This window comes from Oryza brachyantha, chromosome 7 (genome assembly GCF_000231095.2).
Source record: "Oryza brachyantha chromosome 7, ObraRS2, whole genome shotgun sequence".
In the NCBI taxonomy this organism is placed as follows: Eukaryota; Viridiplantae; Streptophyta; class Magnoliopsida; order Poales; family Poaceae; genus Oryza; species Oryza brachyantha.
In genome coordinates, this window is record NC_023169.2 from 4,306,864 (window position 1) to 4,319,934 (window position 13,071).

The 13,071-nt window shown below is 37.4% G+C and overlaps 1 protein-coding gene across 1 annotated transcript; it reads right to left on the reverse strand.

The window, feature by feature from the left end:
- Positions 1-934: 934 nt before the first annotated feature.
- Positions 935-2,333, reverse strand: LOC121054941 (ethylene-responsive transcription factor ABI4-like). The gene has a single exon (XM_040526037.1). It carries the CDS (start codon positions 2,126-2,128, stop codon positions 1,307-1,309), a length of 822 nt encoding a protein of 273 aa, XP_040381971.1. The 5' UTR covers positions 2,129-2,333; the 3' UTR covers positions 935-1,306.
- Positions 2,334-13,071: the final 10,738 nt, after the last annotated feature.

Consider the following 13,071-nt stretch of genomic DNA (forward strand, 5'->3'; position numbering starts at 1 on the left):
ACAAAAGATAAAAAGTTTTCTAATATTTTGATAGTTACTCGACGGCGTAAATAATAGAATTAATTTATTATAAAATTATAAATCTGTTTTAGAGATATAACGTGATGAAATTTTGACAAAACAGACCTTGGAAAACCATGTGTATATAAACCACGGAAAAACATAAGAAAAATTTGTGGAGCAAACCGCGGTCTTAAAAGAACTCACGGCACATTGAACTTTTCTTTATAGATATTTTTTTAAAAATATATATAGTTTGGAAAACGCCTGCATAAAATCTACGGACAAATATGAGAAAAGTTTAGGCAGAAGAACGCAGCCTAAAACAAGCCATGTACTAGCATTGAAGCTTCTCTGTGTTTTTCACTCCTGCAGCAGAACTGGACGTCAAGATACTCTCAACTGCTGCTGTCAGACATCAGCAGCAGTAGAAAAGCAGCGCTCTACACCTGCACGTGCACACGCACTAAACAAAAGAGAAGTAATACTACTAGTAAAGCAAGAGAAATATAGATAATCTTCTGCGAACATCTCCACCACACGCCCCAAATCCAACGGCTGTGACACACCCACAACCACACAGGTTGATCAGTGATCACCAGAACATGGCAATGCCAGCATCCAACTCATCCTTAAACTAGTCACTCATTTTCTTTTTCTTTTTACAAGTGTTCGTTCCTTCTCATAATAAATGTATCTTTACACTGTTTATATTTAACCTTAATCATTCATCTTATTTAAAAAAAATTATATGATCAATAGTTTTTTTCAAATAAGATGACACCAAACAAATTCGGACTTAGACAGACACGAAATTATACTTAGACAGACGAAATTATATGAGGACGGAGATAGTACCTCTTACCAAACAATCCAGACGAGTGGATTGCGTTGCATTATACAAGAAACCAAACCAAACCAGACCAGACCAAGGTTTTGAATCAATCCTGACTCGATTCTTTTCCACAAATTTTCTTCGAATCGATCGATTACAAATGCCAAAACACAAATGTCACGGCTTACCACTACATGAGATGAGATGGTTTCATCAGGTGGTGTATTACAGAACACTAAAGTAATATTACAGATCAGTTTTGATGAGCTCTTCTCCCAGATTCCTAAAGATATGTATGTACAGAGATGATAGCATCAGATGAGATTAACAGCATCGAATCATATCAAAAGGAATGATCACTAAGCTTTTCACATTAGGATGGTTTGTGTTATTTGTTTTTTTGGTTTTTTTTTTTTTGGGTGGGTGGGAGATTTCGAGTTGGTTGTTGGTGGCATGGCAGGTCGGGGAGGATCAGGCGCGGCCGGTCTCCTCGACGGCGGCGGAGGCGGTGTTGAGGGCGGGGATGCGGCCGCCGCAGCCCGACTGCTTCTTGCGCTTCCCGGCGGCCAGGAGGGGCCAGACAGGCTTGGGGACGAAAGGCGCCGCCGCTGCCGCCGACTCCGGGGGCTCGAGCTTCGCTGCCGCCGTCGGCGACGGCGGCGGAAGCGGCTTCTTCTTCGGAGGAAGTAGCAGCAGCGGGAGCGGGGTGTTCTCCTTCTCCGGCGGCGGCGGTGGTGGAAGCGGCTTCTTCTTTGGAGGCAGCGGCGGCGGGAACAGCAGCGGCTTCTTCCTCGGAGGCAGGAGCGGCGGAAGCAGTGGCACCTTCTTCTCCTCCTCCTCGGTCGGTGGCGGCGGCGGGGGCGGTGGAGCTGGAGCTGGAGGAGCCGGGACCGGAGCCACGCAGCGGCGGGAGGGGAAGTTGAGGGCGGCGCCGGGGCCACGGAGGCGGACGCAGGCGTCGTCGTAGGCGGCGGCGGCGGCCTCGGCGGTGTCGAAGGTGCCGAGCCACAGGCGGCGGCTGCGGTCCTTGGGGTCGCGGATCTCCGCCGCCCACTTCCCCCACGGCCTCAGCCGCACGCCGGTGAACTTCCTCTCCACCTCATGGCACCGCAGCCACGAGCGCTTCATCGCAACCCGCCTCGCCTCCTCCTCCCCCTCCTCCTCCTCGCCACTCGACGAATCAGTCGCGTCCTCGTCGCGGAAGATGATCCGCACCACGCGCTTCCTCACCCCCACCACCTCCTCCTCCTCCCCCTCCATCGCCGCCCTCCTCCTCCTCCTCCTACCACCCATACCCCACCCCACCCCCAACCCAACTCCAATCAACCCCCACCAGAAACCCTCAGCCCATCCGCCCCACCATACAACACCCTCACCCCCCCACAGCTAGGGTTAGGGTTCCGATCCCCCTCTCCCACACGAATTGCTCGGTGGCGTCGCGAATTCGGAGAGCTAGCGGGAAGCGAAGCGAAATGAGAGAAGAGAAGGGGAAATTGGGGAAGAAGACGGAGAGGCGCACGCGTGACGCGTCGTATTATATATTAATTAAAAATGAGCGAAAAAAATGGTAGGGGTATTATGGTAATTGCAGGGTGGAGGAGTGCCGTTGGAATCGCATCCTCCGGCGTGGAAGTGTCCACGTGGCGGGGGCGTCTTCGCTGGGGAGGGGCGAATGACCGGAATGCCCTTGCGGGGCATCTGGAATATTCGGTCAGGAATTCAAACGGGGGTTAGGAGGTAGTGGTGATCAAGTTTGAAGGCAAAGCCGTTTCTGGAAGGGAGTTTCTTAGCTGTGCTGTGCGTGGCTTGGCTGGTGTGTACTCATGACAAGTGGTTAATGGTTTTTGGAGGCAATGCAAGCTGTTAATTTTGGCTATTTGTTTGCATGAGCTTTTCATCTTTATCTTCTGATCTGTGAAAGGTTTTTAAAATTTAAACAAGGCAAATTGCGGAGCTGTTAGTTTGCAGCTAGTAATGTTATTATTGAATCTTATGATTGAACCGATCCCTTCTTATTTTTTTGGGTCGTGTCATGCTACAAGTGAATTGATTGTGTATTGTTTTTCTTACTGTTAGGGTGGATGGAAATGTTAGGGTTGTGTCTTGTTATAATCGAAATGAATTGATTGTGTATTGCTTTTTATGACGGTTGGGTGCTAGGGCTACATCGTTGGAATTATAACTTGACATGCATGCTTTGCGTATGCGGTGGGATATACGGTCGAATGCTTAGGGCTTCATTATATCTCACATCCGCCGCTACAAAAGGGAAGTAACAATGCAAAAATTACAGTGGTTAGGGTTGTGGATAGGAAGGTGAGCAAGAAGGAGGTAGCCGCATAGCTAAAGAGAGTTTGCTCGACAAGATGAGAGCATGAGCTGAAGGAGCACGAAGAGAACTCCTTTGTGGTGCCATTCATGTCCAAGGCGGTACTACAAAGATCTATAATTACGGTGGTGCGGAGGTGAAAGTTAACGGGAAAGCAACATTGGTTAGATTGCAATTTAAGGAGTGGCAGGAGAAGGAGGAGGGTTTCCTTTTGCCCAAGGTTTTGGTGCGAGTCTTTGGATTAAGAAGGAAGCCTATGGAGTATCTTAACTTGTGGGTTGTAGACTTCTTGCTAGGAGCTACTTAGTTAGTGGATACGGAAACCACTAGAAAGAGTTGAGTATCAGAGAGTGTTTGTGGTTATTTTAAATTCGAAGTTGATCCCCAAAAATCTTGATGTGGTTATAGGAGACAATGCTTTGAACTAAAGTTTGAGGCTCAGCTAATGGGGTTTGATGAGAATGAAGACGAGGTGAAGATGGCACAAGATGCTGAGGGTGATGATGAGGATGGAGAGATGGAGAAAACTAAGGAAGGGGGAAGAAAGAGGAACTAAGAGGGGAAAACGATGATGCAGATGTGGATAGGAAGGATGGTGGAGGGTTAGGTGCAAATGAGAACAAGGGAGACATGGAGGGTAAAGGACCACACGAGAGGGATCTTGTTGGCATGGCACCTAGTATCACAGACGTGGTAGCAAAGGAGGTGCTAGGGAAAATATATGATAAAGTGATGTGGGAAGAGAAAGAACAAATGTGATAAGATGTATCATGAGTTGAAGGAGGAGGAGGGCCAGACTACCATGATCAAGGAGGTGGTGATAATGCCTTCAAGATCAAGTGCTAGGCTAGCTACAAATGGTGGGGAGCACTCAATGGAGAATGCAAAAAATAGAAAGACATTGACCACGTTTCAATTTCTTTATTCTACTTAAGAAAAACAGAGGGTAAGATCTTTGGTAACATAGGGGTAAGGGGTCTGACAATATTTGTGCTCAAAATGAGATAGAGAGTGAGGAGGGTGATGATTTGGATAACATACTCTTGGGTTTAGTTTAGTAGCTGATGGATGAGGGACATGATCACCTTAGTTGTGGTTCGATGCTACGACCTAGGGTCCATAGCTTCAACTCCTCTTATAAGTTAGGGTTGAAACAAAATTTGAAGGTAGCTTCCTTAAGAAATATTTGTAATAAGTAAAAGGGACCTTCTGGAATAACATAGCTCTTGGTGACTTGGCTAAATACAAGTTCCTTTCGGACAACACAAAAGAGCAAAAGCTAGAGTTTATTGCTCTGTCGAAAACGGGTAAATACTTGTTCTTAGATAGTTCTCTAAAAAAATTGTGCTAGTGATGAGTTTTGTGGCATTGGATTAGACCTAGAGGGAGGTTGGGAGGGATCTTGGTGGGCATTAATACAATGAAAATTGATGTGTCAAGTATAGATGAAGGTGATTTTTATGTCAAGTTTTATGTGAGAAACAATGTAGATGTGTTTCAATGGACTTTGGCGGAGTTTTCCAAGAGGAATACAAGGAAGCCTGCCTAGTGGAGCTTCTCAACTCATGTAGCACGCACTCATTGTCTTGGTTGATTGGTGATGATTTCAATATCATTAGGAATCTAAGGTAAGGAAACAACAATAGGTATAATGAGATGTGGCATTTCTTATTTAATGCTGTAATTGACAACTTAGACTTGTGAGAGTTAGACCTCTCCGGGCGCAAATTTACGGGGGCCAACTCCCTACCAAATCCAACAATTGAAAAGCTTGACATAGTACTTGCGAGTACGGTGGGAACTAAAGTTTTGGCTAGCCACTATTAGAGCTTTTAGGAGAGACCTATGATCACATGCCATTGTTGTCGGATTCAGGGATCGGAAAAGTTTGTAAGCAACCTTTGTTTCAACTTGAGCTGAGATAGATTACAAGGGAGGGGTTTCATGATTTGGTTGCGGACATTTGAGGAAAAGAGAATCGGGGATCAAAGACCATGGAGAAGTGGCAATCCAAAGTACGTAGGCTAAGGCGGTTTCTAACAGGGTGGGAAGAACACCAATGGAACTTACAAGAATGAGAAAGAGCGGCTACTTGCAAGAACTGAGGAGTTGGACAAGTTGGCGAATCATATAAGAGAAGAGGAAGTAATGTTCTATCAAAGAGCAAAACTAAACACATCCTCGAAGGTGATAACAATACTAAGTATTATCAAATGATTACGAATGGCATGTATAGGAAGAATAAAATCTTCCAACTTGAACAGGAAGAGGGTGTAATGAAAGGTAAGGAACAACTCAGGAAGTATATATATCACTAATTTCTACGAGAATCTATTTGAGCATCAGAGAAAAAGTTTGTTTTTTGGGACAAACAAGAGAAGGCAAAAATGATATACTTTTTGGGACAAAGTGAGTACACTTTATTGAAGTTGATGTTTATTGCTAACAAATACACTAGCTAGCGTAATACAAATTTATGTCATAGTTCCTAGCAAACAAAAAAAATACTAGTTGTAATGTGTATGAACCAAAGTCTTGCATCTATGGTTAACAACCTACTCCCTCCGTTCCAAAATACAAGGCGTAACTATTTTTTTTTCTCTGTCCATTGTCATGCATACAAGCCTGCACAAACTAGCAAATCTCTCTCATCTAAATACGATTTATTTTAAATCTTCATTATTAAAAAGTCCAACCACATCACATGCACGCATACATGCACCAAGACAATCTAAACTGGGGGTGGGGGTGGTTATAAATGTTTCTTGGTCATTATGTTAATGGTAGATGTGTCTTATATTTTGGAACAAAGGGGTAACTATTAAATAGCTTGGGAAATAAAAAGTAATTGCATCCGCATCTAAACTGTAGTCAACCACAATGAAAGAAAATGTGACTAAACTCACAAACTAGTTATATATATCATCACTTGAAGTTTAATTGCAAAGCACATGCTTCTTTTATATGAAAGCCACCTAGTATTTCCTTAGCCTCTTCCACATACACGTTGATAGTTTCACTTTATTTGGAACAAGGTGGAGTCAAGTAGTGACAATGTTATTTTCTCGTTTCTTCTTCATCTTCTCTTCCAATGGATAGTAGTATGCTAAACCTTTGTCCTCTACCTTTATTTCCATGTTTACTACTTCCATGTGTCTTCATGACAACAATAACCTCAAGCGCCACAACCTAGAAAGAGATATGTCATGTAAATGATAGTAAAGAGTATTGGAGCTAGTCTAATTACTAAGGGTTAATGGTCGTTAAACGTAGAGTTGTTAGTAGTGCAATTATTTGATCTTGTTAAGGAACTACTTGTATCTCGTTGTTACAACAGTTGGAATTATGGTTCCAACATGCTATAATTGAATTGATTGTATCCTGATTTTTTGGTGGTTGGATGGTAGGTCTCGAATTTCTTGCAAATACCACTTGACACGCATGAATGTTATGAAATACACATTATTGAAGCCAATGTTGTGTGTGTAAAAACAAAGTAGCTTGCAAATTTCATTAGTGTATGTTATGCTTTGTAACCAAAGCTAGCTAGTAGTGTCTATAACATGAATCAAAGTCTCATGATATGGTTCAAAATCTAACTATGAAGAGTTAATGGGATTAAAAAGGAAGTTGCACGTAATTCTCAACTACAATGGACCACAATGAAAAAATATGACTAAATGTACAAGCTAGTTACATTGTCACTCAAAGTATAATTCCTAAGTACATATTCCTTATGTTTCAAAATGTCAACATTTCAAGGATTTTAATCTTGCACCACAATATAAGCATTTCTAGCACTATACATTCCATGAACCACTTGACATTCAAAATTCTTCTCATTTATCCTCACCTATCCTATCACTCATTATATTTCCTATGTATCAAGGGGCACCATAGTTTTCTCTTTTCAATCTTAGGTGTGTTTGGGACAAGGGACTTATTTTTAGTCCCTTGTCCCAACGAATGTTTGGACGCTTATTATAAATAGTAAACGTAGAATATTAATAAAACATATCTATAATCTTGGACTAATTCGCGAGACGAATCTATTAAGCCTAATTAATCCATGATCAGCATATGTGACGCTATAGTAAACATACTCTAATTATGGATTAATTAGGCTTAAAAAATTCGTCTCGCGGATTACCACTCATTTATGAAATTAGTTTTTTATTAGTCTATTTTTAATACTTTAAATTAGTGTCCAAACATCCGATGTGACATAGGGGTAAAAATTTTAGCCCCATCTAAACAACCCCTTAATCCATGCTAAACAACCTAAAAATATTTATATTTCAAAATGGGAGAGTACTTCTTTTATATGAAAGATTAAAAGGCACCTTTGTAGACAAGATTGTCTGTTAGTATTTTCTTAGCTTGTTTGTTTACATGTCTACTGTTTCACTTCATTTGAAACCAGGCATGGAGTTAACATGTGATGATGATATTTTGTTATCTTTTCTTTTGAGTCTCTTCTAATAGATAGCAGTATGCTAAACCTTCCTCTTCTACTTTCCTTACATCTATGCACACTATATTACTTTCTTGTGGCTTAACAACTACCTCAAATTTTAATAAAGAAGGTGCATATGTGGTGTGCTCGTGGCAATAAAGGGTGTTGGTGCCGGTTTATCTGGTATAATCTTTGTTATTCGCAATGTGTTAGGTTTTCTTAACGAGGCTCATTCATAATGTGAATAGTTATCGTATGTAGAATCCATGTTGCTAGAAAAGAAAAAATACAGTTTTTATAGCATTATTGTTTTTCGGTTTGATAGGGCCAAAATTTCATACTTCACACTTTATGGTTATTTGATATTTGTTTACGCAACAGATTATACGAAATGTACTTTATCCCCTTCGCTTTGTATTATGTTTACTTATTATACCCTCACCTTTGTGAGTTAGTGGTGTGGTTGCCCCTTGTTCTAGTGGTCCCCTCAGCCCTTTTAAGTTCTATCCTTTCTAATGAGCCACCCTAGCATATGCTCCAGTACTATAATACTTCGTGGGTAATGGCTTAGCGCGTCTCTAGTAACCCTATTGAGATAATATAGAGGGATATGCTATAAAAATTGTTCTAAAATAAAAAAACTTAATCTAAATCAAAAAACTTATTGGCTATATACATATGGACCAACCTATTTGTTAATTTTTAAATCTCATATTGGAAATAATATCAACAAATAAGATTTTTACTCATGTTTAAAGATATTAGGTTCTCTCTAGCTTGCACATATTTTTTTTTTGTTTTTGCACACCCACACATTTCAATTTACAACATAGTATAGAGAAAACAAGTTATATCATATGTACTCCACATTATAAAGAATATTATTTTGATGTAAAATATACTTGTAACACCCTAGCCCTAAATGCACGCAACCCACTCTACACATAGAGTGGACCCATGTTCACATATCATCCTACTTACAATTACCACTCTACACGTAGAAGGGTTAAGCCAAAGGTGTTATGGTTGGAGTTAACTCAGTATATAAGTTGTCACACTCCTATCTAGACCCCTCATATAGAATTGTTCCTACCAAACGAGCACTTCATCTAACCGCCCTAAACTAGAACTAAAACATGTACATGGGATAAAACAGAATGATGTATTCATAAACTGTCATGAATATTTATAGTACATTATGTCAATGAAACTCATAATAATCATCACACTCTCTCAGTGTTTTTTAATAAAAACCATATAATATTTTTTTATAAAAATCCATACTACTTTAAAAGAAGACAATGGTGGTGACAAAAAATTTACCACCCAACAACTCTCATTGTGAATTTTGTAGATTACCCTCTAAACTTCTTAATAATTAAAAATAATCAGATCTAAAAGAACAACTATATATAGAATCAAATTAACTAGTAGGAAACGATACATAAAAGTGGAAGAAAATTATAAAATATATACCATATGATGGTATTTTGCAAAAAAAATCATAAATCTAAGAAAGTAACTTGTGCAAATGATAGAAAAAAAGGTAAATATTACGAAAAAAATTTGCTACCTTCTGCTGTTTTATCATGTTTGCCGGTTGTTCCTTGTTCCCCACAACGTTTAGCATCTGATTACTTGTACTCCTACTAGAGATTCGTCAAGTCACCACTTTCATCTTCATTCTCATCGTCATCATCTTCATTCAAAGATTCATCGTCATCGTCTTCATTCTTCTCTCAGGGCGAAGATTCATACTCATCATCATCTCTACATCTCTAGGGAAGATTCATCCTTATCATCTTCAGTCTCATATGTAGGGAGAGATTTATACTCATCCACATGATCTTTATCATCTGTATCATCCACATAATTTACTTATCGATATCTTTCAGTAGTAAACATACTTGTGCACCACTTTTTTATGTCTTGTTTCCTTATAGATGGCCTTCGATGGCTGGACTAGCTCCACCTAGTTCTCTCACAAATATGATGACATGCCCAAATGATCCATGACACATGTTATGAATAGCGGATACAAATATGTTCCGTTCATGTGGAAAAAAGAGGACACGTGTTACTTTTAAAAACTAATAGGTTTAATCGTTACTTCCCTTTGGCAATGTTATAGCTTATTTCCCATGCATAGTAGTTACTTCCAACTATTTTGCATATTAAGATTAGATATTGAACATGTAAGCTAACTTCAATGACAATAAACTAATAGAAAAATAAACATGATATTGCATAAAGCAAGCACATTTAAGTTGACAAAGCTTCTGGTATCTAAGACGCCTCCAAAGTTTGTCCTTAGTTCTAAGTTAGAAGAGAAAAAAATCAGTAAAATACAACAACAAAAATAGAAAAAAAAAGCCGTAGGTGCCATCTAGCAAGTTATCTAATTGTACTACTTTGCTGATCATATCATTTGTTAAAATAGTTGCTTGGAAATCTTTTCTTGAAAATTTAAATTCTCTGTTAAGTGGGTCTAAGTATAATACATAAAAGTTTAAAAAAACAAAAAAAAATACTCCCCACTTCCACGGAAAATTATGTGAACTGGCAAAATTAACATATATTTACATATCTTTGCAACTAGACTCCTTCATTACGTTTGATGAAACTGTGGTGAGCCTAGAATTTAATAATTGGGTTAAAAAGTTAGTTTATAAAATAATAGAATATCTTGTTATTAATAATATTTTAAAATTTTGTTAATATTTCTATTTAATTTGTTATTTTACCTGCAAATATATATTGAAATTAAAACATATATTTTTGTCGTTATTTATTCCCTCTGGTTTATATTGTAAGTCACTTAAGTTTTTTTAAAATTAAACTTCACTAAGTTTAATAAAGTTTACTAAAAAAACACACCAAGATCTATAATATCAAATTAATTTCATCAAATCCACCATAAAATATCAATTGAGGATGCATTCATTAGTTATTCTAAAATACTTATTGTTTCTAGAGCTCCCTAACAAAGTTGGTGTATTTTTCTATACATTAACAAGTTAGAGAAGTTTAAGATCACTTAAAATATATTTATAATGTACTATAATAATTAGATTTATAACAAATATCAATCCCTTATTTGTCTGTACATATTATATAAGTTTATAGGATTATTTGTATCAATAGTATTACATAAAGATATTATTACATCATAAACATTATGACTTAGGTTTAAAAAGTATCTCAGAAACTCTAAACTAGCAAAGTAACATGGATTAGGATCATTACCGTTAACTCGTGTAGAAATTCATAAATAATATATACTATGAAGTATGGCCCATGAACTAGTGTTTAGGTGCAACGATTAGTGGTTCGAGCTAAGAATATCATTATCAAAAATAAAAAGGATGACAAAATAAGAAAAAGAAGAATACAATGATAAATATTTTGTTTCACACCACATGGGGGTAAAGAATAAGTTTATATAAAAAATTATAAAAATTTCAACAATATTAGAAAATTATTGATAAATTAATGTGTAATGTATAATAGTTGTGAGCAATTTATCTCACTTTTATGGTTGGAGACTAACCTTCTCTTTGTTTTTCTCTTATTATTTTCAACCAAGGAGCCTCTTGCTTCAAATTGAATAAAGAACGAACTGAAATAATCTTTTTATACTAGTCCACTTATATACCAAACTTTATTGGGACAAGCTCTAATAGAGATGTATTATTTATAGAAAATGTTAGAAAACCACATGTTTTATTGTAACAAATGTACAATGACCTATTTGATAAATAGGTAAAGACATTTATATCTAACTGTTAGATACACATTCAAGTATTATTTTGTGAAGTGTTGGGCTCGCAAGATGTAGTGATATGTATACATTGAGCATCATTTGTGAAGTGTGTAATGTGATTAGGGGTGGGCGTTTGGTTCTTTCGGTTTGTTTGGTTTGGTTTCTTCAATTTAAGTTAAGATCGGCATATGTAAAATAGAAACAAAATTAGCTAAAAAAACCGAAATAAAAATCCGAAGAAAATCGGTTTGGTTTCCTCGGGTTCGGTCTATACCAAATAGGAAAAACCTCATACATGCATGGTGCAAGGAGCAAAGCATTGATGGGCCCCGCACTGTTATTGATCATGTCACACATGAATGGTGCACAATCCATGATGGTTGATGGACCCCACACCTACTTGGGAAAAGAAAATTCTATGCATGCATGCAATAATCGCTTGGGACAAGGCGATTAACCAACTCCTACGCGAGGACTTAGGTTTCTTTGGTGTCTTTAGTTTGCAGCGAATACAAACCGATCTCTAAGCAGAAGACTAATCCAGAAAAAAAAACGAACATCTAACCGATAACTAAAAAAAACGCTACCAGTTCGGTTCAGTGTAGTGTTCGGTGACTGGTTTATTTTTGCCCACCCCTAAATGTGATGTTTGATCCAAGATGAATGATGAAACATAAAATCATGAGTACTGTGATATATGGCATGTGACAACATGTTTTATGGTCCATGAGTTCCACGTAACCCCACTTTATCTAAACATCAAGTAAATTTAACATATATACAATAATATGATGCATAGTGAAGAATTAAGGCAACAACTTGTATTAAGAAATTAATAATTAAAAATTCCATGGACACTTTATAGGATGAAGTTTGTTGAAGTAAATATGTGCTCAACATACATAGGGGCATGGTTTTGTTAAGTCTTAGCATCAAAATAATCGGTTTATTTGAGTGACACAAATTATTGTGGTTTTCTAAAATTACTTCATTATTTATGAAAATAGTCAAACCTTGTATTATTATTTTTATATCTTACATGTTATACTCTATATATTTATTCTATAATTTTCAAACTTCTGTTAGTGACAACGAGGTTTTAAATGGTTGATTTTGATTTTGTGAAAAAAGTAGTAGTTTAAACTTGACATATACTCCCTCCATATTTTTTTATATGATGTGGTTGATTTTTTTGCTTTACGTTTGACCATTCGTCTTATTTAAAAAAAATATAATTATTAAATATTTTATTATAATATGATTTATTATTATATAAACTTTAAGTATGCCTTATAATTTTGCATATATGGATATAAATTTTCAATAAGACGAATGGTCAAACGTGGACCTAAAAGTCAACAGCGTCATATATAAAAATATAGAGTAAGTAATTGAAAAAAGATCAATCAATAAGAAATAATCAGAGGAGAAGCCTATTTGTGTCCAAAAAAAGAAAGGAGAAAATAATTGTGCCTCGAGCATATTTTCTTGTCCTACCAGGGTCGAAAATTTTGCTATTATACCACTATCAACAGTTTGATTCGTCACAATACCACTTCTAAGTTCTAACAAGTGACGTAGCAAAATACAATTATTATCCACTTATTTGAAGCCATTCCATTATAATTTAGCAGATACTTGAGATATGTTCGTTTGATACATTGAAAATAGTTTTTAAACCAAATTGC